General features: G+C 39.5%; 1 protein-coding gene across 1 annotated transcript in view; it reads left to right on the top strand.

Moving 5' to 3' along the window:
• Positions 1 to 27214, top strand: part of man1a1 (mannosidase, alpha, class 1A, member 1) — a 110211-nt gene that overhangs the window by 25360 nt on the left and 57637 nt on the right. Inside the window, exons 3-4 of the mRNA XM_053488716.1 lie at positions 12247 to 12362; positions 22151 to 22231. Of these exons, the coding sequence (XP_053344691.1) occupies positions 12247 to 12362; positions 22151 to 22231 (197 nt within the window). The remainder of the gene's footprint in view (positions 1 to 12246; positions 12363 to 22150; positions 22232 to 27214) is intronic.

Here is a 27214-nt window from a genome sequence, read left to right as displayed (position 1 = left end):
TATGAAATTACGACTGGCTGTAGGATTCATTTTCAAACACGTCATTTTTCAACACAATATTGAACCCCGCGAATGCGCCGCTGTCTTCACTTCTTCGTCAGAAGTGAATCTTCGTCCCTGTAGTTCTGCTTTCAGGGGACCAGACAGGTGAAAGTCTGAAAAAGTGTCCTCGCTTTAGTCCTGATCTTGCTCTAACACGTTAAAACCAAGTTTCTGCAGAGTGTCAACAGTGTGGGCAGAAGTATGCGAACGTGCATCGTCATGTGAGATCACGACTCCCTTAGCAATCAGTCCTCTGAGTTTATTCTGAAGTTAAGGCTTCAGCTCTTTAATTAGCGTCTCTGTTGATTGTTGAATCTTTTTCCTAAGAACGTTCCAATACTTCTGGCCCTCGAGAATCCCAGAAAACTGTAAACGTTGATAAATTTTCCAGCTGATGGTTGACTTCGGGACTTTTTCTCGGTCGGTCGGCGATTGAGGATGTTTTCGTTCCGTTAACGATTCTCTTTAAGAAACTCTTACCGTCCTTAGATTACCGCTCCAAATTCTGTTTGCAGATATCCAGATGCTTCCGTTTATGCTCTTCCGTGAGTTGTTTCGGGACAAGGTACACCCTCAGACCACCAAAAAATAACCAGATCACTGCATGCTGTTTTTCATTTTTGCAAATCGCAAGTCAAGTATGAATTTTTTGACTCTGCCAATTTCGGACGGGAAAGCCAGAAGGTCACAGCAAGGTCAAATGTATTGTGCTGGAGATTTATTTAAACTTAAAAAAAAAAAGGATTTTACAGAGTATCTGTACCCATGCAAAGGGGAAGAAAAATTCTGCTTTTTGTCTTTATTCTATTTTCGATTTTTCCAGGGTTTAAAGAAGCGAATCAGTTTTTTCCCCCTATTATGACCTCATATAAGACGATCGTTGCTCAGCCCTGCAAATTTACATTGACACTGATATATGTTGCATTTAGAGAAGGAATGAAATTTCTGTAAAAAAAAGCTGTAGTGACACCAGAGTGCACAATACCACAGAACAGCTACTGCCAGTAATAAACGCCCTGTCCATTAGTAAAGCTTTTGCTGTGCATTTAATATCCCTGTTTACTCCCTTTTTTCTCAGCGTTACCATTAAACAGAGAAAGCCTGCTTCAGCATAAGGGAAGCTTAATTCAAGTGGGGGGAAAAAAACGATATTTTATTACGGCACATTAAAGAGGCCCTTTATCTCCTCTCATAATTATTAACTGATCCAGTCATTACCTACGACGAATTTGTGAATATTACGATTAGGCAGGAGGCACATCTTGGGTTATCTGATGATAATACGATAATACTAATAAGAAATCGTTAAAAGGTTAAAGCTAAAAATAATCTGATGAGCTTTAACGTAATCAGTGATGATATTATTTTAGGTTTTGTCTTAAAACAACTCCAATACGTTAAAATTCACTTATACCACTTTAGCAAATGAAAATATGAACTAATCCCAATGAAAAAAATATTCAGTTTTGCTTTTCTAGTGAATATCTATTGGTGCAGGTGTTTGTTTACATTGAGCAAATAGCTTATTAGTAGCTTATTAGTAGTTTATTAGTAGCTTATTAGTAGTTTATTAGTAGCTTATTAGTATCTAACTATTTATAACATCGCTTTTACTCAACATTTTAATTTCACTTATGGTGCAGGTTGAACGTCAGGCAGATATCTAAGTTTTATAAAATTCTGTCCAGCCAGTTTTGCGTGATGCTGTGACAACCGCCGTCTGGACAGACATACAGATATACAGACAGACGGACAAACATGATAAATTCTGACACTGGTCCTCCAAAGTTGAGTGCTATTGAATTAAATTGCATCTTGCAACGCTCATAAAAGTGTACCCATGACTCCCGATAATAATTTAGGTCAGTGGACCGAACACTGTATAGCAAGCTGCAAATAGCATGACATGCGGTAGCTTATTTTATTTATTAGCTTATGACAGCGTAAAGAGAAAAATACGGCTCACTCCAGAGAAGCAGTCGTTTAACTGACATTTATGCTTCGCTCCAGTTCATGTTTCAGGCTGTTCCAACCCAGCCGATGTCCTGAATTTCTCCTGAATTTGAGTATCTGCCAGGTTTTTAAACTTTAACAGACGTCTGGTCTTGCAAACAGAATTATGAGCTTGCCTTTGCCGAGCAGGAAAATCACACTGTATCAAATATGGAAACGTTAAGAAGTGTTAGAATACAGGTCTCTAGAGTTATTAAGGTCTCTCAATAGTCACACTTTATTCGAGGGGCGTTCAAGTCAAACCGGGACCTTTAAGTTGACAAAATAACAAAACACAGTTATAAGAGTAATAAGTTTGTGTGGTTCTCTATATAATCCCCTGCTACAGTAATGCACTATAATCCCTTAGTAGTGTTTCACTACTGCTTGGATACAATCAAAGTTTTCTCAGTACGCCGAAACCATGATCAGACTGTCTGTCAGATTCATGTCTGAAACGCTGGCCTCCCAGGAACTCCTTTAATGACCAAAAATTGGTGGAAATGGTTTGGTGTGAGGTTAGGACTGGCAGTAAGTCCCATCCGAGTTCCTGAAATGTGCCAGTGGACGTACAAATGTACAAGTTTTATGTCGATTTTCAAGGATTAGGCGTTTCACTCGCTGATTTGTTCACAGGAACGATTGAAGTGGGCTCTGAGCCACCTCGGCTGGGATGGTCAATCATGGACGTACAGCCTGCTTTAAAAAGTTTGCACCAATTAAATGTTTTACTGCAGCTAAGAGTCTCATCACAGTGCTGTCCTCGAAGTCTTCTGTAAATGTCAATCAGATTTACGCTCTCGTCCACAAGTCCTGGTTTGACTTGAACGCCCCTCGTATATCAGGACGGCAGAACTGTTATAAAGTACGAATGAAAGTCATGTTGTAGCCGAAGTGTAACCTGTGTAGGCGAAGGGGAAATAAAAGCTACTGCTGTGTGAGTCTGTAAAGAAAAGGTGTAATAAATTGGCTTTGTGTTACTCTTGTTGATTTTTCATTTGCTGGTTCCTCTGGGACTCCTGGTGCAGTGTACCAAAGTATTGCATTGCGAGCACGTTGGACTAGTGTGTGTTTCTAGCTAATCCTGACCAACAGAAGATAAAGGTTCCACTAATTTGGTTCTACCAAAGCTTGGAAACTTTATCATTTAGGATTATTAAATGCTAATGTATATGCTTTAGCATACATGTACCCTGTTACTGTACATCAGCAGTACGCGTAACCATTACATTTCCATGGGAATTCCAAAGCAGCACCAAGCGACCATAAAAACGGGAACCAGGATCACTAAAACTGGCGTGGTTTCGAGTTGCGGCACAGTGAAAAATTCATCAGGTGTTTGAAAGAGGAGAAGCTGCGAACTCCTTTCGCCTCGGTCAGTAACGGTGCTGTTGAACGCGCCACAGCTATTGTTAGCAATAATGACAATAAGTGCACTGGTACTGTAGGTGAGCGCTGGGCGACTGGACTCGTCAGGCTTGACAGGCAGTAAACCTGCGAGATGCGCTTTCGGAGACGTGTTTGGTTATTAACCTAAAAGTACTACAGTAAATATGATCCTAATCTTCGTAAAAAGGGCATTTGCTTTTCCGTTTGAGGTCCATAAGCTGCTGGGAGAAGTACCGTTTGAAGCGAGTCTTCACAGGAGAATCCTAATGACTGCTGCAGTCGCATATATTCCAACTTTTTTTTTTCTAGTTGCCTGAAAGCTGATGAAAAGGAATAGTAGTAGGTTCGGAAGATATTACTGTAGATTGCGCCCTGCAGGACCGACCCTACCATCAAGTTTCACTCAACCCGTGTCCTCTCGTTACCTTTTAAAGAAATTTGCTTTATTAAAGGAACGCACACACGGGTGTCTAGACGTCCCAGGGGGGTTCTATCAAAGTGAAAATTTACTGACTGAGATTTAAATGACATATCAGTGACAATACCGTTTGTTCTGGGGGAAAAAAAGAGCGAGAGAGGGAGAGAAGAAAAAAGTGCTCATGAATTTGGGTAAATTTACATGTAACATGAAGAGGTTGATCAGACTTGTATAAAGGGTGACGCGTTAATGCAGTTTTATACACGGAATCCCATGCCAAGTTTAATTCCAGAAAATTGAAAAAAAAAAGATTTGTGAACATTACAATTGAAACCAAATCCATAATTAAGATTTAGGACTAGACATTCCATTAGGACATAAGTAATGGCACCTTTGAACCCTAAAGGTGGAAGAACAGTTTGGTGTGAGAGTTTAAGCCTGATCGAAGTTTATCACTAAATTCGGGTTGTTCAGGTTTTACTTCGGATGCCTTTTCTGATGAAACCCTCCAGTTTTTATCCGTGTTGGGCAACGGAACTGTGTCCAGCAGCTGGGGGTTGGGCGTTGACTGGGAATTGAACCCGGGCTGGCGAGAAAACCTACCACTGAGCCACCAATGCCCTGGGAGTGAATAAAAATTATTGGACAACTTAATATATATTTTCAGTCGAGTTTGGAACGCACATATTTGCTGGATAAATGAGGCCTGGTGTCTTCTCCCTCAGCGCGGCTTGCTGATCTCATATCCCGAGTCCTGCCTGCCTGCCTGCTTCGTACCGAGTGCTTACTAAGAGTTCTCTGGCAGTTTGAGAGGAAGCTCTCGGTTTGAAATGCTGGCATAATCATTTTTAGAGGAAGCTGTGCACAGGAAAGAGGAACTGAATGCAACGTAAGATCAGCAAATGGAATTTATTTTTTTTAAAACCATATTCCAGTTAAGTGATCCCACCCCATCAACACGAGCTTTTCTCATGAAGCCTTTTGTCCTCCTCATTACTTTGCCGCATGATTGGAAAATGGTGGTTTGCTGCCGGACTAATTTCGCCAGCCAGTGCGAACACAGATCCGGCACTGTTAGCCAGGCCTGTCCTACAGGGACACCCACGACAATTGTAGGTGGTTATACGGACCTGTCAGGGGGGAAAATGTGCTGTTAATTAACTCCTTGCACCAAGAATATATCAGCCTGAAATAAACGCTCGACATGGGACAGCCGTGCTGCTGTACGCCATGGCAATTCTCTCAGCCTCTCAAATATTCCTAAACTGATGCAGTGATGCACCAGCATCTAGATCCTCTGGCCGATGTCTGTCTCTCAGAAAGTTAAAACGGGCTGCCATCTGTCACGCCGCCCTGGCTGAGATGGGCACCGTCTGGGATGCCGACTGATCCGATCCCAGTCCGCGAATTATTTGTTCACTGAATCGACTGTTCATGGTTTTTTATTTTGCTCGATCTGCATTAAATTGATTTTTTTTTTGTGTGTGTGTGTGAGTGTGTGTCTGTGGCTTGAATGAACAGAAGGGCTGGATGTCATCTTTTGGGAAGCATTATCACAGCTTCATTTTTTCTCTCTCTCTCTTTCATTATTCAGTGAGAGAAAGTATGAAAGAAAAGTATGCAAATATAATCTGTTATGTTGTAAGGCACAGATTTGCATAAAGGGAGCTGCAAGGGTGTGTGTTGGGGTCGCTCTTCTAACAAATGGTGTTTTTGTTTAGGGATTTACAGGCTGAAATAGGAGTGCCTTTATATATATAAATAAACAACACTTAATACTGTAGCAAATGAAATAAAAGCAAAATGGATATTAAGGACCTTCTTATATTTTGAATGTAGCCTTGAGGAATAGTTCTCCAGGCTTCTCAGAGACCCGTTTTGGCTTTCCATCTTTGGCATGCTTTTCTCTCTCAGTCCCTGAACCCGCACAGTTTCAGAGGAACGATTTTTGTTTCTTGAGTCACACAGTTACCTATGAATCATCCATGAACCAGTGAGATACAGGTACAGATGATGACAGATGATGAGGCGGTGATTATTAGTATACTGTTGGGAAATGACGAGAAGGGAAATGAGGTTGCTGCTCACATTGTTGTTACATAAATAAGCACTTTTAGGCATCTTGCAGCCGAAACATTCGTTCCCATTTCTTTCAGTGAATCTACATCATTTAATTTCATGTGATGGAACGAGGGGTGGATCAAGACCTTTGCACAGTACTGCACATCTAATAATAATAATAATAATAATAATAATAAAGTCTAATAATTAATAATAGGAATTTAATCTTCATAGTAGTTGTGGTGCAAAGGTAAAAGCTCTAGAAGGTCAGGGGTTCAATCCAGGCGAGCCCTTGAGCATCTGATCCAGGAATAGCGCGACATTGTGAGCAAGCGTTCTTACAAGCCGGGATTTGCTGGGACAAGGATTTCACCATGCTGTAATGTGTGTGTGTGTGTGTGTGTGTGTGTGTGTGTGTGACTAATAAAGCCTGCTTCTGTGAGGCAACGTGTGTGTACTTTGGCTTTGGAGGCAGAAAATGAGTGCGCTTTTACAACTAGACAGCTGCTTTGTTTAGCTAAACTAAGTGAAGTGTGAAATGCGTTTCCTTCTGTGTATTGGGTTTTGTAAAGTCATAAATAAAAACAAAAAACATGAAAATATCCCAAAAACAATTGCGTAAAATTTCCTTTTTTTCCCGCCTCATGCTTTCATACAGAAGTACATGCACATACAGTACTGTTTCACATGATTATGTTTATACACAACTTTCATGTCCGTTACAGAATCCCTGTTTAGTGTACAGGTAATAAAGGCAGTTTTCATGAATTAAATGTAATTGTACGATCATTTTGTAAAATCTCAGCTTTTATTCTAAATGTTTGTTTCATTCAGGTTGATGAGTTCTTGAATCCACTGTCATGTTGCACTAATAGAAACTGAAATAGATTGTGTTCCATTTAAGCTTGAGCTTCTCTGGGTTTCTCTAGGAATGCATTAGAGAAACTTTTTCCATATATATAAAACAGATTGAAGCGTTTAAACTCTGGAACGTGCAGGGCGAATTTATGATATCTGAGTTATTTCTACTTAACAAGAGAGAAAATCAATGTACAGTACAAAGACTCAAGCGCTACTGTACAGCTGACTCCCAGATGTCCAACTCATACCTGCTTGTTTTTTGTTTGCATAACATTTCTTTGACTTTAGTCGATTTGCATGGTTTCTACTACAGAAAAGAATGCCAAGATGCACTACACCGTATATAAGGAGGAGTTTTTTTATTTTATTTTATCTTATTTATGTAGACCTTCATGTCCACCATGAGCTGAGCTGTTGTTCAACACATTTTGGTTTGCTGGAGGTTCGATATATTGGCATGGCACCTTCTTCAGATTGCAGTTTATAATGAATGTAGGGATTTATTTATTTTTTTTTACAGGAAAGTCACTTGTAAATAGGGTTTATGTAAAACAAAAGGAAAGGAAGAAACACACCACAACAGCACACTTTAAAAATTCTATTAATTAATTCAGCAAAAGTTTAGTCCGCTTTGATCATAGAATGTTTTCATTTAGCATGAGCTACTTTCACTTAGATTAAAGCCTTCAGTCAAATCGAGAATTGTCTTGTTTAAGATAATAAATAATAAAACAAACATAAAATAAATAAATAAATAAATAAATAATAAACTTTTCCATAATCCGACACCATAGCGACTAGGGCTGCAAATTCAGTTATCAATTACATGGTGACATTGTTGCACATGCTTTTTGCTCTAACGTTGACATGCAGACATTCCCATCCATCCATCTAGGAACCTCTGTTGTCCAGTTAGGGACCGTGGAAGCCAATAGGGACCATTGTACCTACCGAAAATTGAATGTTGATCAGCTTAGGAGCCCTCTGGTTAACATTCACACACCATGGCCAATTTAAAAATGCCAAACTGCTTAAACCGCATGTTTTTGGAGGAGATAGCAGATATTACTCCTTACGTTACTCAATGTTGCACTTTCACGAACATAGACCTCCAATGTTTGGGAGCATTTCACTCGTAGCTCAACAAAAACAGCTGTTAGGAAACATCAGATAAGAAAGGCTGTATGGTGGTGTGGGGTGGTTAAGTGCTGCTTTGTGAAGGGATTGAGAGTCAGTAAGTAGGTAGGTAGGAAAGAACATGCCCCCGAGGGGAATGTGCCTAATTAGTGTTTGTGTGTCGCTGTGAACCAGGTGTTTATTTCTAGTTGTGCCACTTTAAGTGAATTACACAACATGTGCACACACCTTGTTGCTGGATTCTGAGCTCTTCTTCACTCTCTCTCTCTCTCTCTTCTGCTTTGCTCTTCCCGTTATTATTTCGCAGGCTCGCAGAACCACACGGTCACTAATCATCCACGTTCTCCTCAGGTGTGTGGCCTTTCCCACATACCTGACTATGGCTCCCATCACTTGCTCCCCACCGTCACAGGCTCCATCACAGTTTTCTTTCAGCTTTACTCTCATAATTATACCCAAATATACATAAATACAGATTCATAAGATCATGTGTTTTTATGCTTGTTACATTTTTGAGACAACATTCCCATACACAGTGTAAATGTAATGCCAACTTCGGTTCTACACAACATGCACAGTACCATGCCTATAGCCTCCTCCGTTTAGTTACTTAAACTAGTAATTAAAGGATGCTGCGTTGCCGCACTGATCAGTTTGAACCGTTTGAGTTTTAAGGGTTAATAAATGTTCCTGGGTTTTTAAAAGAAGAGCTCGTCCAACATGCGAAACTGTGTACAACCATCCTTCTTATTCTTTATACGGCAGCTGGCATACATTGCATTTACTGCCTTTTAGTACACCGCTCTTGCGGTAGCAGAATAATCATTTACAGGAACGGTAGCGTGAGAGGGAACCTGGATAGATTTTTAAAAAGGGTGGCTGATATAGGGTACTTGGGCGGCCGTGCTGTAATTCACAATCAGATTTCCTCGCATACACATTTCAAACTCATTTCTCTTGATTCTGTAAAGCTGCTTTGCGACAATGACGATCGTAAAAAGCACTGTATAAATAAATGAATGAAATGGAAATTGAGGTTAAATAGTCGGTTATTCAATTCAACAATTGACAGATTACTCAGTATTGAAAGGACAATTTATTACAGTTTAATTGATTTGTTTCACACTAATTCAGGAATGTCATACAGTAGGCACACTCCATGCCTTATTTAAGGTTTCTGGTTTCTTTTTTACTTAGTGACCTGATGAATCAGTGACTGTTTAAGTTTTTCTATTCTCCGAAGACAATTAGGCCAACAACCAAAAATGATAACACACTTCAATCCCGATACTGATACTGATACTGCGCTGCTGAATCAAATCGCTTGCTGCGCCAGCAATGATCTTCTTCAACATTAAACCATACAAACAAGTCTTTTTTCAATTTCTTATTATTCAGCTTAACTGGGTAGCATTATTTTATTATGTTGAATTAGAAACAACTTTCAACTTGAAACTTCAACATAGAAACTTTTCACTAGCAACCAAATATTGAAGCTCTGCAGTGCACTTTCCCACTGGGATAATGAGTTCACAACATGGAGCTTTGGAGGCAATCCCCTTAAAAGTTTCAATAACTACTCGCGTAGTTACAGTATTTAAAACTTTTATACTATGTTTCGTAACCAGAATTAGGATATACACAGTATTGGATTGTAGCAGATGACCCGTGGGATTGATTTTTCTTTTCCCTTAACACTGTATTCACTTAACAATCTCAGTCAAACAAACCAGATTTGAAGTGAAAGTTCTTATCAAAGTTAATAGTATAAACAAAAGTTAAGCCAGCTTTTAGAAAACCCTGAGCGTAAGAAGTGTTTCACAAGGGTTTCATGCTTGATCATGGTCTCCTGAAATGAAATGACATTGTTTCAGCCTCACCATTTAGGTCAGGATGTTGAGGCGTCATCGTTCAACTCAGATATTTTGTGATTTTAGCTAGTCCAAAAATAGCAAAGTTTCCTGGGAGTAGTCAACCGTTTACAATCCACAAGCTGGTAGTGAAAAAGAAAGCTGTCATCAATCACATCGTCATTTTAAGCTGAAAAGATAAGAGCAGGTAGTTCTGGTTCTGGTTCTAGTTCTATTTATGCTACTTTTGTAAAGTTAGAAACATGCTAGGAGTTTTAGGTCAAATCAAGCAACTTAATCAATCTTTTGTTGAGAATTGTTGTATCAGAATAGAGTCACACCCAAACCCCAGTACTGGATGCATTGCCCGTCCCAAGTCTTGATAAAATGGGAGGGTTACAGCAGAAAAGGCATTCGGCATAAAAGCCTGTGCCAAGTTGTATGTGTATCAAACTGAAAACCGCAACGCTCAAAAATCTAATCAAATCAAATCAAACCAAGACAGCGTTATTGTTTACAACAGATTATCATAGCCAAAGGGTTTTTTACATCCTACGCACTGAGAAATGGAGGCTGATCTTTAGCAAAACTCTGTACGTTGTTTTTTGGATTTCCATATTTGTTTTTGTTCTTAAGTTCAAAGTTCAGTTTTAGGCACCAGGAAATGGAATGGTATCCAAACATCCAGATGTGAGCTCTGTGGTGGGACAGAGTGACACGAGGGGTGACTCTCTCACCTCTTGGTGCCTCAAATTGAAAAACAGGAAGAGCGCTGACAAAAGACTTTTCACATTTCATGTGAAAAATGTCCTCTCATAACCTCTGTATGTGGCCATTGGCAGAAAGATCCAACACAGTGTTTTTCATGGTGTGTCGGGTTGGGCAAACAAAGACTGGACTGCCAGACGATCACTGGTCGTGCTTCAGAGGTTCGATAATTAAAGCCCAGAAGATTCGAGACCCACCTGTCAGGGACGTAATCGGTACCAAATGAATAGTGCTGCTAATTCTGTTTTAATGTAGCTTCTAATTAGGTTCTCTCTCCAACCATCTGTGGAATGCATGTTTTTCCTCTCTACTACGTGTTTTCAAACAGCTGTACTCCTATTTGCTCCATTAGATTTTACAGCTGTATGTTTGACACCTGTGTAAGCAGGAGATTTGTGCTGCTAAGGTAACGTGTCATGTTTTTACTTCTAGACTCAGATGGTTGGATTAGGATTTATGATTGAGTAGAGATGATGAAGGTGATGGATAGTTTAAGAAAGTCATAGTTATCTAGGTAGAAGTTTTGCATAGTAAGGTAGACAGGTACATACTGCAGGTAGACAGGTGGATGGATGGATGGATGGTTGGAAAGGTCAGCAGAGGGATGGATGGATGGATAGGTAGACATGTGAATGGATGGATGTATGGATGTATGGGTGGATAAGTAGTCATGTGGGTGAATGTATGGATGGATGGATGGATAGTTTGGTAGACATGTGGATGGACTGATTGTTGGTTGGATGACCCTGTCTTTTCTGCACTGTACCAGATGAACATGGGGATGTTTGCAGTACCCTTTAGTGGCAGCTCAGGCGTCCAGCCAACAAAGCTGCATGTATTTATGTTAAAAGATATGAGATAGAAATTATACAAAAAAGGCAGAACTCTAATTGGGTTGTTTATTGCTTTCAGTGTGTATAATTAGCACCTTAACCACCTCAATCTATCTTGTACTCATCTTATTTTCTTTTTTAGAGCAACATTCAAATCTTTTTTATTGTCTTAGCACTTTCACCCACACTTAGACTTTTAGAGTGTTGTTTAGTTCCAGCTTTCTTGAAAGCCAGTAAAGTTGTAGAATGTAGAAAAGATTATTAAAATGTTGCTTGCCATTAACTCATAAAACTTTGATATTATTTGTCTACATGGCTTAAAGGCTAAGCATTTACATACTAAACTATAAATTCATTGTCAGAGGCTGAAGCCAACAAATCCTCAGTAGACACATGTTCAAATCTATTTATCAAGCCAAAAGACTAAACAGAAATCAAATAACCTTGTTCCTTCTGATGTTAGTTTATAGTCGTTTAATTCCTTTTTAATTCCTTTTAAATTATAATTATCATTAATTATCATTATGCTATTTACTGAACGTGATTACACTGTTGGATTCAGTGTAAACATTTACTATTATTTGTATTAGTATTATTATTGCAGTCATCATGATGGATGGTGTTACTACAGCAATGCCTATATTTGCAATATTGTGAATGATTCTGCTTACACAAAGCTATAGGTGACACATAATGTTCTCTACAGCCCACTGATTTGTTTTTTTTTCCCCCTTGCTTTACCCTGTGAGCAGGATTTTCATTCCACAAATGAGTCTTCGGATCGTAAAGCTCTTTACGGCTCTTATCAGGTGTTATCACCAGGCTGGACCGGTTAAAACCCTGGTTTTTACAGAGTTCACAGCTTTCTCACTGTGATGGTTTTCTGCGTTCGCAGGCAGTCTGAGGGGCGCGACAATCGTGGATGCTCTGGACACCCTTTACATCATGGAGATGTACGACGAGTTTGAGGCCGCCACCGAGTGGGTGGAGAAGAATCTGGACTTTAACATGGTAAGATGCTACTCATGTCTTCTAACCTGACGTTCACACTGGCAGGCAAAGCGTGAGCGTTGCTTTCCTATGTGTGTATGTGTGTGTGTGAGTGACGAGAAGCTGTGATTTCAGCCACAGCACTGCAATCAACATGGAGATTGAGATTCTCGTTTATATGCAAATCCGTTGTGATGCGACTCCTAAGGATTGGCTTAAACGATTCCTCTGACCAATCCGGTAGCTCAAAGGGTAAACAGCTCGAACTTTAAAACACACATCACAGCTTTTAAGACCACATCTATCTTTCACAAAGTACTTGCAGAATGTATTTTTCTACTTTGTACCGCCACCTACTGGGCTGGAGTGTGGAGCTGAAGATTGATAGATTGAAAAGATTATATCTTTGTTCGAGACATTTAAACAGGCAACAACATGAGTTACTAGCAAAAGTTCTGGCTGGGCGTGGCATCATGTATTACTCATACGTTTATTTAAGTAAATTAGTGTTAGAAACATTTCAGTATGAAGCCACACCCATGCTTTCATATTAGACACCATCATTTAGACTGCTAACCTTTTCATTTAACAATAATAATAATAATAATAATAATAATAATTATTATTATTACAAATGTTTATCCTCTTGTATCTGCATTTTGTAGTAAATCTATACCCTTTATTTAACTTCCAGTGTCTTGTGAAACTCTTATGATGGGATACTTGGGTTATTATTATTGTTGTTGTTGTTGTTGTTTTGCTTTTAATACTACTACTACTACTAATAATAACAGTAATAATAATCATAAAAACAACAATAATAGTAGTAGTAATGCAACTTAATGCATTATAATTAAACAAGATCACATCAGTTCAGTGCTGATATTCAGTACAACAGCACAACCTCGGGTGTGATATATAATAATGCATTATAATTGCATTATATTTCATCCAACAGTTCCACAAACGCCATTTATTATAAACAGATTATGATTTGTTTCTTTATTTTGCTTCTTCCAAGGAACGCATATCCTACTGCGGCTGGTGGAACTAACGGCTGGTGGAACTAACTAACCGCGACTGACAGTTCGTTTAATTAACAGGGGAGAAAATTGTTTTAAAATCTATGTTCTCTGTAAAACAGTCTGGAGAAACTCATAAGATTTACTTTATTTTCCACTTATTTGACTTCAGAATATCAGCTACGTCAACTTCCAGAGTTGCAGAGTTGAATTCCAAACTGGATTGAATGGATTGAGTGCTACAGTATGTAGAGCTTAGTTCAATCCTTTGTTCCACACAAGTACCACTATTGATCACGGATTTGGGATTCAGTCTTGTGTTAGAAGCCTGTGCGATTCGTACGTCGTGAGAAACACGGACAGTTCAGAAGCAAGTACGAGCAACTTAGACGCAATTACTAAAGTAGACAGATTGTTGTTGAAGATGACATAACCATATCAGAACCTGCTTCCCTGACTGGTTTTGAATGTGGGTTTTGGCAAGCAGCTGCTCTCCCCTCTATCCAATACTGAAGACCGCACAGACCTACTCTCACCCACGACCGACTGCTAACATCTATGCATTAAAATGTTCGCTCATTTTTTGTTTTTTTTGTTTTGTCTTGGTCTATCCAGGGGTCGGCAACCCCCGGCTCCAGAGCCGCACGTGACTCTTTTATCCCTCTGCTGTGGCTCGCTGTGGCTTTGGAAAATAAATCATCAGTATTTAATTTAAATGTATTTTATTTTAGTTAGTTTTTTTGTTTGTAATTCTAAACTGATGTTTATGGTGATCTTGTAAACGTGTTACATTTTGTGTATCGCTTACAATATGCGTCTCAATCGGCGATATGCGACACCCGCGGGCACACGGTTTGTTGAGCTTTCTGACCCCAGGTTTAATTCAGGTTGACCGCTGACTGCACGCTCCAGTACACGTGATAAAAGGACGACGGTACACAAGAGCAGACGGCATTGTTGGTTTGCTGCAGGTGGATAATTTAAGTCCGTCTTTTTATTTCATAAATATGAGGAGGACTCAAATAAACATAGGGTGTATTATATTAGAAAGTAACCTTCAACCCAGAGAGTTTTTGTTACTCTGTTCGTTTTCTCCTTGATTTTAGAAATGCAACACACTATAGTTTTGTTATACATTACATAAAGGTGAAAAAGTATATATGTCCTTATTTTAGATGTGGAACACCTGTGACACAGAGTGATAAATATTAAACGTCCCAGTGCTTTTACTGTCTATAATCACCACTAGTGGAATGACTCTCATCCAATCAGATTACGGGGTCGGAACTAATTGTTCTATTATGAATTATATTGGAACTTGTTGTCTTGCAAAAAAAGCAAAATAGCTAACTTCAACTTTTCTAATGTGGTTAAATTAAACATAAAATAAAAAAAAATTCCCTGAGCACTTGCTGCTTATTTATAGCTCACATCTAAACTGTAAGCAAAAAAAAAAAAAAAAAAAAAAACATTTCTAACAAAGTCCTGATTGTTCACTGGAACTGGAAGGGTGACTTAACCTGAAACTCAACATTAATCCATCATGTGCATCCAGAGTGTTAAGATTACGGTGCTGCTGCATTCCTGCTGCGCACCGGATGTCTGATCATTCTTGCGGCATTGCGAGAAAGAGGCACCTTTCACCATCCGCCAATGTCTCTCTCCAATCAGCTTTGATGATCAGCTAAACCTTCCGCTCTTTAGTTGTTAAAATCTTCAAGATGGTTGTTTTTCCAAAAACTTCCATTCAGTTGTTTAGCCTCAAGGTCTGATTCTTGAAACGACTTGAAAGGTTACAGTCAACGTTAAGGGCGAAACAGCTGGATTGGTTATCCGTCACCTTTAAGTCTAAGGAAGAGGGAAAAATAGATGAGCTTTGCTTCTTGCTACGGCTCAGTCTAAAGTTTTAAAGTGCCTAAATTCTGCACTGATGTCTGATGAGTCTTGGCAAATCAGCAAAAGCAAAGCTCGGATCAAACCTTTTTAAAAGAGTACTGAAAAAAAGTTTCTGCTCTGTGATGCGCAAGAAAGTTGCCATGGCAACAGCACTCACGAAACGACAAACACTTAATAAAAAAAAAAAAAAAAGATTATTTATTGATTAATTTCATTTCCATTCCATTGAAGCGAAAGTCCACAGAACAAGAGGTGTCTAAGAAAGAGCTCCTTACTTCTCCATGTTCTTTATCCTCTCACATCGACTCCGAGACTCCTTAAAGTCTCTTTCTATGAGAAAGCAACAAAGCTGTTGCACTGTGCGCGCTTGTACAAAGAGCATTAACAAACTTTTTAATTGAAAGGCTTTTGGCTTCTACCCTCCAGCAATTCTCACAATAAAAGTGACACAAGTCTCGTGGGATTCCATCATTAATATTCAAGTCTCCAAAAGGCTAGACATTTAGGTTTTGATGTCTAAAAATGTCTGAAGCATGTTTTTTTTTTGTTTTTTTTTGCAAATTAATCTTAACTCTTGGTAACAGCGAGTTCGGTCTGTGCTGCTGAGGGTCAGCGTGTCTGAGAGTGCGTTGGAGAAACTAACCGGCCAGAACACCTGTGTGAAAAAGTGAATTTTCAAATAGTGTCATATGATGACATCATTTTTCTATAATACTTAATGCTTCTTTTCTTAAAAAAAAATATGCATTTATGGTTATATTAGATATGGTATCAGATGAATAAAAAAAACATATTTGCTAGATACAGTTTTATGCCTTTTTATGTAGTGTCCGTAACTTTTTTAAAATTCAAATCTTTCAATGATATTCATTGTCATTCAGATGAAACTTGGGCAATTTAGATTTCACATGAAAAGACATAAACCTGAACCTGGACACATGAATTTGACATGGTTACGGATACTACAGATTTTTTTTTCCCTGCTTTTTAAGGTTTTACTAAAAAACTATGAAACAATTTTTACAGGTCATATGCTTATACAAGCTTAGACAAATGTTAGTATCAATGAAATATGAATATGAGTAATTTGTGTTTTAAATGTACATTTAGGAGACGCTCTTATCCAGAGCGACTTACATTTTTATCTCATTACACATCTGAGCAGTTGAGGGTTGAGGGCCTTGCTCAAGGGCCCAACAGTGGCAACTTGGTGGTTGAACCTGTGATCTTCCGAACCGTAGTCCAATGCCTTAACCACTGAGCTACCCCTGGCCCAAAACTTTACTTCCCTGACCGGGAATCGAACCCAGGCTGCGGCGGTGAGAGCGCTGAATCCTAGCCACTAGACCACCAGGGTCTAATGATTGTTGTTTGAAGCGAGACAGTATAACGTATAAAGCATTTTTATGGCAAAACATCTCTCCAAAACGGCCAAAACAGCTTAAAATTTTTAGGGAAGCAAGTTCGGTCACTTTTATGTTGCGTAAACTTCAGAAGTAGCTTCTTTGGCCACAAATTTCTGCATTAAATGTATAACATAAAAATAATTTTAAATCAGCACTTGTTTTGTCTAAAAGTAAATCTGATTGAAGTTTTTTTTTTTTTTTTGTCGGGTAATGAAATGAAAATATATAGAAATGTCATCTTGGTTTGAAAGGCATTTTGAAAGAAAAATAATTTCCGTTCACCTTTCAGACGCTCCAATTACCTGCTGCATTAAACACAATCAGATGGTGTCGCTTATATCTTCTTTTGTTTCTAGTCGTGAATACAGGAGGGTTTTTAAAGCTTCCCAAAGGTTTTTTTTTTTTTTTTTTTTTTTTTTGCCGTGGTGGTGGCGAGGGGGAGGCGGCGACAGACCCAGGCTGGACTTTCAGCGCGATACTAGTCAGACGGAGCATTTATTTCAGCAGCGTGAGTGAGAGTGAGCTGTCATTCAGTGCCATGGTGCTGTGCGGTTCCTTTGAAAAGCAGAAGAAGGAACAAAAGCCGCGGGTGAATGGGGGGACTGAAATGCAGTGTTACCGCTGTAATGAGCGACTGGACACACAACCTGAGAGAGATAACCTTTCCGAGCTACGGCACAGACACATGTTCCCCTGCCAGCAGACTGAACCTGATTACAAAAGGATATAAATAGGAAACTCAATATGTTTTTTTTTTTTTCCTAAAGGCTTTGTGATGAGAAAAGAGCCTCATAAATAAAGTGAACATGCGAAGGCGGTTGATGTTCTTGCGAGTGCAGCTTTTATGCGTGTTAGAGTAAGCTTCTAGCAGCCTCGATTTTCAGACAGGTGTTTGCGTGCATGTGTGTGTGTGTGTGTGTGTGTGCGTGGGTTGTTTTTCTTCTTCTTTTTTTTTTACACAGGGAGTTTTGATTAGTTTTCGCATTGATATTCAGGTACCGCGGTGGCGCAGCTGCACAGCTAAATAAATAATCACGTCATTGCCGAGTCCACCGGAGCTCCGTCATGGTGCATTAGCCACATTTGGATTCCCTGCTTCTTCCCTGCTGACCTTGTGCACTCTAATACATCATACACAGGTTCCCTGCATGTCGACGGCTTAAGAAAGTCGGACGTTTTTTAATTAAAGAACAATACACTCCGGGGCATGCGCCTGTAGAGAAATAATCAATGGCACGGTGGCGATAATGGTCTGAAGGTGATTATATTCTTTTAGCAGCATGCTCTTGTTGTGTTTCGTTCCTTTTATACCACAGCGATGCGATTGTGTATTTTTGTTATAGGCAGTGTTGGGGGACGTTACTTTTTAAAGTAACTTTTTGCATTACAAAATTAAAAGTAATCAGTTACATTACAGCGTTACTTTCTGATAAAAGTAACTAGTTCGAGTACTTTTCCGTTGCAGAAAATGAAAACTCCTTTGTGATTCTTCATGCATGTTGTTTTAGTCAAGACCTTTATAATTATTCTACCATCATCACTCAGCAAAGTTTGGACTATAATCTGTTAACTACTAATACCCCTATCTTACATACGCGGCCTCGCGCGGTGGTTGTAAGTACGGTTCATCATGATTTACCGCGAGTTTTGACGCTGTGATTAGATTTCCATCTCTCCGCGCGTCGGTCCTCACATAGTCAAACCGCATAAGTGAGATAGGGGTATAACAACGGGGGGGTAATGGGGGCGGGGCTTGTAGGATGACGGATTGGGAATCACTGCTGTCTGGCTCACGGATTATATAAACTGTCCAAATAACGGATTACATTTTTGAAAAATTAACTAAAGCGTTAGATTACTCGTTACATCAAAAAAGTAATCCAAGTACTCTAACATTACTTACTTTGTAACGCGTTACACACAACACTGGTTATAGACTGGCACGTGATATTTTCACGCAGTCATTTAAAAATAGGCCTGGGATGGAAAGCAATTTGGGTGAGATTTGGTTCAGCTTAAACATAAGGAAGCAGCTGATCACACGAGTAAAGGAAATACTAGGGGTGTTCGAGTGAAACTGGGACTCATCATAAATGAATGCTTGAAACCGATTAACGTTTACAGAAGTATTCATGCACAGTACGGTGATGAGACTCGTGGCCGCAGTAAAACATTTGAACGGTAAAAATGTTCCACATTCAATAAAAGCTAGGACCAGCCTAGGAGGCTCAGCGCCCACCGCAGTCATTCCTGTAAGTTCTTTCCCTTAGGACTGTTCTGTTTTTGTGCATTATTAAAAAAAAGTCCCGGTTTGACTTGAACACCCCTTATGATTGTGTAAATGAGAATTTTCTTAGTGTTAGTCTCATTATACAGTAGAGTGCAATATCCAGCCCCATTGTCATTAGTCTGTGGATGCATTGAAATTTTGGCTGCTGAAGCGAAAGCGGGTGTTGTTTTTCACCCCAGTGTGAAATTTCAGATAATTTCAGATTTGTATTTGCTTGGGAATCAACCTCTCAAAAAATCACTAGCAGAGAAAGAGAGAGAAAGAGAGAGACAAACCATATCAAGGCTATGTGTTATTACACTAAGTGTGTGTGTGTGCGTGTGCGTGTGCGTGTGTGTTTCGGGTTTGCTCATGCACACAAAAAAAAACAATTAAAAAAAAAAAGCCAGAGTAATTAACCATGTAATGACATCCCTGTGTAACATTTCATCATTCTTCTTCAAATTATTTTCAAAGTTATCTACGTAAATAAGTTTTGTTACTCTTTCTGAGCGTCTCGCGTGAACCTCACCCGAAGAGAGCGTGATTTATTCATTTCGTTTTCTTCACTTGAGTACCTTGTGCATGCACATGCTGTCTGTTTTTTAGTTCCCTCTCTTGTTTTACCAATTGGGTACACAATATAGGAAATAGAACAAACAAACTAGGGGGGGATCAGATTTAAGGGTTAACCAGTGAACTAGCTATTGATTTCCAGATTGAGTATTAAGTTGATATGTGTAAAGAAAAAAAATAAAATAAATGAATAATAATAATATTAGCACTGTCGCCTTGCACCTCCAGGTCCTGAGTTCGATTCCCACCTCAGGGTCTGTGTGCATGGTGTTTGCATGTTCTCCCCGTGCTTGGTGGGTTTCCTCAGGGTTCTCCGGTTTCCTCCTACAGTCCAAAAACATGCAGATTAGGCTAGTGCGTGTGAATGTTGATCGACGGCTCTACCACGGTCGTACAATTGGGAATCAATACAAGGACTACTATTGACCTTCACAGTCCATAGTTGGACTACGGAATAAGTATAATAATAATAATAATAATAATAATGATAATAATTATAGTAGCTGATAGTTAGTCATGACGGAAGTCATATCTCACAACCTGTATATGGGAGGGATGTTTGTAAATGTTTAGCTTCACTTTTGCACATCTGCAACATATGTTCCTGCAGGTTTCCTGCCCTTAAGCCACTAACAACAGGAAATATTAACCCGCAGGTGTCTTATGGTGGCACTTCTGCTTTGTCAACACCATGATTTGATCAGTTATGCTCGGCAGGTCACTGTTGGTATGTAAAACACAACGGGCAGGAAAGCTTCACTGCCCATTACAGCTGCGGAATACATATCCGCAACATCTGTAATTTTTAAAGCGTTTGAGCGAACAGGTGCTTCTGTCGTTCCAGGCAATGCTGAAGCTCATCGTTAAACCCCCATGTGTTCTGAAGTGACCTGGGATAACCTCTATGTAGTGTCATGCTCTCTGCAGAGCTGCTGGCACTGCCATGAAAAAATTGTTTTGTACAAACATTGTTCGGTTTTATTTGTTTTCGCCAGCGAGAGTCCTTTCAGAGAACCTGAAAGTCATAACTACTTTACAATGCATTCAGGAGGTCTTTTGTACGTTTGTAATGTGGATCAAGTGTATAAGGTGGAACTGTATATAGCTACAACTTACAGCTTTAGTGAAACAAAGACCAGAGATTCTCATTTGAGTTATGTGGTTTACTTTAAGGAAATGGAAACAAATGTTTTACCGCAACTAAAGGCCTAAAGGTAGAATTAAGTAATTGGTTGTTTATGTAACAACCTCAGCAGCAACCTCATATCCCCACCCGTCTGTTCCGCCGACTCAGCATTCAGCATCACCAGTGTACTAATCACCTGTCAGCAGATTATGATATGCGATGCGGTTATGGGAGGCCATAAGGGTCAAATTTGGTCATTTGATTAAGTTGCATAATATATACAATATACAATATAATAATATAATATATAATACACATGTCAACCTGTTAATATTGACAACCCTAGTATGAAACTGTATCAATATATAAAACAAGGGCCAAATTTGTAAAGATTTTTACTTTCATATAAAAATGTTAGAAAAAATGTCATAATTCTATTTATGTGTAAATAATATATATATATAAATTTGAAATATATAAATATATATATAAATTGTGTAAATTTCCAGTGTAAATCTTAGTAAAACTTTTTTTCATTCCTCTTATTCTTTAAACAATTACATAAGCATGCCTAAGTGTTTTTGTTTTTATACGTTTTTCTTTTCTTGCTGTTGGAGAACCATTAAAGGTACAATAGTGATTTATTTATACTTCTCTTCAGGAATACAGAACCTTTAAGACGCCTTAGAGTTAGCCGAGGTTAATAAGACTTCAAGGTTTTAGCTTGAAAACAGGACGTATCTTGCTGTTCACCGTTTCTAGCCGACGCGATGTAGCGGATTTGGTCTGCGATAGCATCGTTGTGACAAATCGTTCCGCGCGGATCGGCCTTCTCGGATCGTTTCTCCTTTTCTTTCCCAAATTCGCAGGATATTCGCGCTACGTGATTGCTCTCGCAGCACCGCCCATTAATCTTGTTTATTGTTTTAACTTCAAAAGTGCAGCTTTTCCCATTGTTAAAAGAAGTTCAGAAAGCGTGTTGCTTTGTGTAATGTTTCCCCATAAATATTCTTTAGGTTTCTTTTCCCCGGGTCGTTATTTAGGCTTCGCTCCAAAGGATGGCATTGAGAAAAATGGTAGGTGTAGTGGGAGGAATAATGCTCTCCTCTAGCAGGGCATTTTTCTTCGAGTAGCGTATTCTCTCGAGCCTCCACTCCGTAACTCGGTGCTCATTGTGAGTTTGGCATTGCTGCTGTTTTTGTTTTGTTTTGCTTTTTTTTTTTTTTTTTTTCTTTCTATTTCAGCCAGTGATGATGCTTTTACAGGTCCTAAGGAAAGATCTTGGCTTGGATACAGCTTTGTGCTGCAAGCTTGTTTGTGTATGCGGTCTCTCCCACAGGAGCTCAGTCTGTTTCTTTTTGTACTTGAGAAACACCATGTTTAAACCTAACACACACACACACACACACTTATCTTGTTGTCAGCTCCAGTTGGTAGTGACTCAGTCACTGTATTTCCATATAAGCACACATAATCACCTCTCTCTCTTTCTCTTTTTTTTTTATTCCCTGCAGAACGCAGAAATCTCCGTCTTTGAAGTGAACATCCGCTTCGTCGGAGGACTTCTCTCGGCCTATTATCTTTCCGGCAAAGAGGTACGTAGATGCATGCACCAGATATACAATCCACAGAGCACGATCGAACCCTTAGCATTGATTGGTAAAGAAGTTAATAAATAGAGCGAAGTTTGTAATCCCCCGCACCGTGGCAGTGAAAGCCGGGACGCCGGTTCTCTGCGGCTTGTGTGGCACTGTCTGTTAATCAGTGGGTGACATTTAAAATTGGCAGGGCACAATACGCCTCTCAGACGAGCCTCAGAGGCCGGCGGTCCGGCTGCATGCCCAGACGACGAGCCAAGCTAAACAAGAAGCCGCTCACATACACACTCGCGAAGTCATGCACACGCGCATACACTCTGCAGCACTCCGCCCTCTCAGTTTTGGCATGTTCCACAGCCTATGCACAAACAGAGCTCTGTTTCAGTGCTGGTCAATTCAATTAAAGCCAGAAAAAAAAGTGAAGGCTTGTCTTTGACTTGAGCACTTGGGCAAACACTTGAGTTTGGCTCGCGATAGCTAACAGCAGGACTGATTTTAACAGACTTACTGGAACAAGTAAAGTTTTTTTTTTTTTTTTTTTTTTTTTTTTTAATCCCTTGATTGATTTTACATTTACATTTATAGCACTTGACCCGAATTGGATTGTTCTTCACATCCTAAAGTGGTTTGTTACTTTTATAAACTGTACAGCAGAAATAAGAATCATTATACTATTTAACAGTTTATAGGTTAAGCATATATTCATCACATATATATAGTAGTGCACAGTGAATTTCTTTTTGCATTCTTCGCATAAATCCCAGCCTGATCTGGAGGCTGTGGTCGAAGTGCAGGGTCAGCCATTGTACAGCACCCCTGAAGCAGACAAGGTCTGGCCCTTAGTGGAGCTGGGGCTTGAACGCTGACCTTCTGATCAGAACCTTAACATGTTGAGCCACCACCGCGCCAAAGGTTGTTTCCAATCATTATTTTTTTTGACTGATTTCACCATCCATACAGTAGATACCCTACTCATGGACTGTCCTTCAAACAAATTTGATCCCGCTCCATAGTAGTGGCAGAAATCAGGTTTTTCAATCAGATTCAATTAGACCCTTTATCCTCAGTGAAGGAAAATGTTAATGCTTTAGCATACCAAGACATCTCGTCTTTCTTAAAGACAACACTATGCATCCAACTTTGTGGCAGCAGTTTTGTTCTGTGTGGAAGAACTTGACTGGCCCAAACACAGATCCCTGACCTCACCCTCAGTGAGCACCTTTGGGATGAACTGAAACAGAGATTGCGAGCCAGGCAATCTCGTCCACAATCAGCACCTGATCTCATGAATGCTCTACAGAATTTATGAAACACTCCATATTATGACCAACTCCATATTGAAGTGCAATGTCAATACAGGTTTGGCCAAATAGTTTTTTTTGTCCATATACAGTAGTGTATCTTCTTAAATAACACTTTGCCATATTAACAAAAAAAATTTCATCACCTCATCAGTAGTGTAACCAAATCGTTCTGCCAGAGTATTTTGATTCCCTTTCTTAGACAAAGGGCTTTGAAAGAATTATTTACACACACCTGTGTCCCAGGCATACAGTACAGATACACTAGGGATACCAAACCTGCTTATAATGTGTAAACTTTCTAATGCTGACCCTCAAACTACAAATAAAAAAGAACAAAAAAGAAAAGACGAGCAAAGGACCAGAACAAAATAACAGTAATTATTAAAAATAAATAAAGAAATAAAAAAATAAAGAATAGATATTTTTTTAAATGTTTTATGTTAAACATTTATTATTTAAACATCAAATTCAAATTCAAATTTTTATTTGTCACATACACAGTCATACACAGTACGATATGCAGTGAAATGCTTGTACGACCGCCGGGGACCTTAAAAAGAAAATAAAAACTATATATAAGGAATAAATATTAATAAAAATAAATACGAAAGAAAATAAATTTAACTAGTAAAATAAACAAGCTGTACAAATAAGGGCATAATAAAAATATTACAAAATATAGAAACATAGGAATATAGGGGGGAGGGTGGGAAGTATATATAATTTTTTTTTTTTTAAGTGTTTTAAACATGTTCTTTACATACTGTAGTTTATAGATGACTGATTCGGACACGTCCATAACATGAAAACATTACATCACTCATGTCACTTTATACAATACATCAAAATAAATCATTTTAGGTGGCACGCTGGCTTAGTGATTAGCACAGGATGGAGCGGTATACTAGACGATAAGTGAGTAAAAGGTAGTACAACAAAGCCCAATTTTACACTTTTACACAACTGACCTTGTTTTGTGTTTTTCAGCAGTTAGTTTCGATACGAGCTATTGTTTTATTCTTTAAAATAAAAAAATAATAATTTTCTATAATCATTTTCACAATGCTTTTACTTCAGAACTTTTGTTTTAATATCAATATTACGGTATAAATCTTGATATTGTGGTGCCACTATGTTTAGCAGTTTCTTTTTTCCTGAGTGGCTCTTTAAAAATCTGGCTGCGGTACAACCTCAGTGTCACAAGAACAGCGCCCGTGTGCCCCACAGTCATGGGTTTTTAATTAACTCTTTTAATAATGAGCTAACAGATGAACAGGGCTGAGTGAAGCTATTTGTTTGGGCTTAGCAGGGTGTTGGAACTTAAGGCTTAGAGGAAGAAGATGTTACTGAGTCAGCCAGGATGTCACGAGGGCTTTTTGCCAGATACCGGAGGGGGGAAAAAAGGTACAAGAAGTTTCAATGATGTTTGGTATAAAACCTAGTAAAAATCCAACATTTTGGCTCGTTAGAAAAGATTGACATCTGCCAGCACAATAGAACAATTCTGTTACCTTCAGTTTGGTTGTTTCACCCACAGGGTATAGCGTGCATAAGTAAAAAAAATTATTAAAAAAGAAAACATGGGTTTCCCTCTTTTACAGTATGTGAATGTAGACTGTTCTTGGCCATTCTTATAGCTGAAACATACCATACTCTCCAAAAACCGGTCAAGCTCGAGAGACTAAGGGTGCAGAAAGCGAGGCGGCATTTCCTGCTTGCTGGAACGCTCGAAACCTGATTTATAAGCCTCTTCCTGAATGTCGACATGGTGCCTTCTGCTTCCCGCTGATCAACTATTTGCTGCCAGTATGCCATCAGCTTCTCAGGCTCTGCTGGAGGAAACTAGATGCTTATCTAATGCAGTTCTTGCTATGCGAGAAGCCTGGCATTTCCCTTTTTTTGGACGGATTAGTGATGACGCAGTGATGTAAATATCTGCGGTAAAATCACCCAGAATACATTTGCATACAATGTACATAGAAGTAATTTGTGCTAGTTTGGAGCTAAGTTTACATTTATTGCATTTGACAGACGTCCTTATCCAGAGCGACAGTGGTTTTATTTTCGTTATACATCTGAGAAGTTGAGGGTTAAGGGGCCAACCAGAGGCAGTTTGGTGGTGCTAGGACTTTCCGATTAGCAGTCCAACACTTTAACCAACTCCTTAACCCTGCCTCGTTTGGATTCTCCCTTGGTCACGGTGGATCCGGATCATGGGAACACTGGCGCAAAAACATGTTTATTATGCACAAACACTTTTCATGCATGTTAACACCTAGGAGAAATTTTGAATAGCCAGTCTACCAGCATGGGAGGTGAAAAAAACCTGAACCTTGAGAAATCCAAGTCGGGTGGAGGTCAGAGGGCAAGGTTTGCCCTTGTCGGTCATGTCAAGTTGACCGTGTGTAGCGTTCGTTTTTTGTGACGGCCACTGTGTACTGGATCTCATCTTTCAATAGCCCGCAGTTCACTTTAAATCATCCTTCTCATTCCTCTGAGATCTGACAGCTAATGGGGCTTAAGAGCAGAGACGGCCTGAGAGTGATTTCAGAGCCCTACAGAGCGAGAGATCATGAGTGGGAGTGTGCCTTAAATTGGCTTCAAAGCCTTACAGGACAAAAGAGTGCAAGCGATGGAGTCTGAGAGTGCGGTTTGGTAGGTGACTTAAAAGCCTTGCGGAGTAAAAGACCGATATAAAAGTGAGGACTTTCCATATTCGTGCCTCTCCAGGACACGAGTTCGCCATTCAGGAAGATTTGATGGGGATCGGATTCGAGGGGCAGGCGTTAAGAATGGCATGCTGGGTAATTTCTAAAAATGTGGCTCCACTTAGCCTTAAGCATTGCAAAGCCATCTTGACTCCTTTGTTGGAACTTTCATCAGTCAGTCTATCCAGGTACTGGTGTATTTGCTCTTTCAGACGGTATACTGTCACAATGCACACAAAGATTTAATTATTTTTGTCTAATCACATATAAAACCTTTCATCACACAACGATTATGTTTATTTTCATGCTTCAGAGAAGCATAAGCGTATTTCGACATAACACTTGTTTGTTTCGTTCAACCGAGAGAGTCTAATTAGCCACGCTTTATTAGTAGGAGCAATAACAAATATGCTTACTCGCATGTCAATCAAAGCAACACTATCACACAATCGTAGGTATATATGAGCGTATATATATGTGGAAGAGGGAAGATAGCATTTTCTGCCAGGGTTTTTGGCTCAACTTAGGTGAAGATGATTAACTTCAGATGTCTTGAAGGAAGAAAGTGTTAATCCGGTAGGTAGCATGTGAAAGGGACGAGCTAGCTAATAGGTGAGAATTGCAATTCTATACACTCATTCATTCACTCACTCATCGACAATACTGCTCTACCCCGTAAACAGGGTTGCAGGGGCCTGGAGCCTATCCCAGGAGACCTAGGGCATACACCCTGGACAGAATGCCAATTCATCACAGGGCACACATACACACTCATACGCTCATTCACACAATATGGGCAATTTGGGAACGCCAATCAGCCTACTCTGCATGTCAAACCGGAGCACCTGCAGAAAATCCACCAAGCTTGGGGAGAACAATGTAAACTCCCTGCACACAGACCCCGAACCTGGAAGCACGAAGCAATAATGCGCAGTGGTAAAGTGCTCGCCCTATCATTCGGAGATCGC

Source organism: Clarias gariepinus, chromosome 27 (assembly GCF_024256425.1).
Source record: "Clarias gariepinus isolate MV-2021 ecotype Netherlands chromosome 27, CGAR_prim_01v2, whole genome shotgun sequence".
NCBI lineage: Eukaryota > Metazoa > Chordata > Actinopteri > Siluriformes > Clariidae > Clarias > Clarias gariepinus.
The sequence above is the reverse complement of the archived record's forward strand: the minus strand, read 5'-3'. Positions and strand labels throughout refer to the sequence as shown.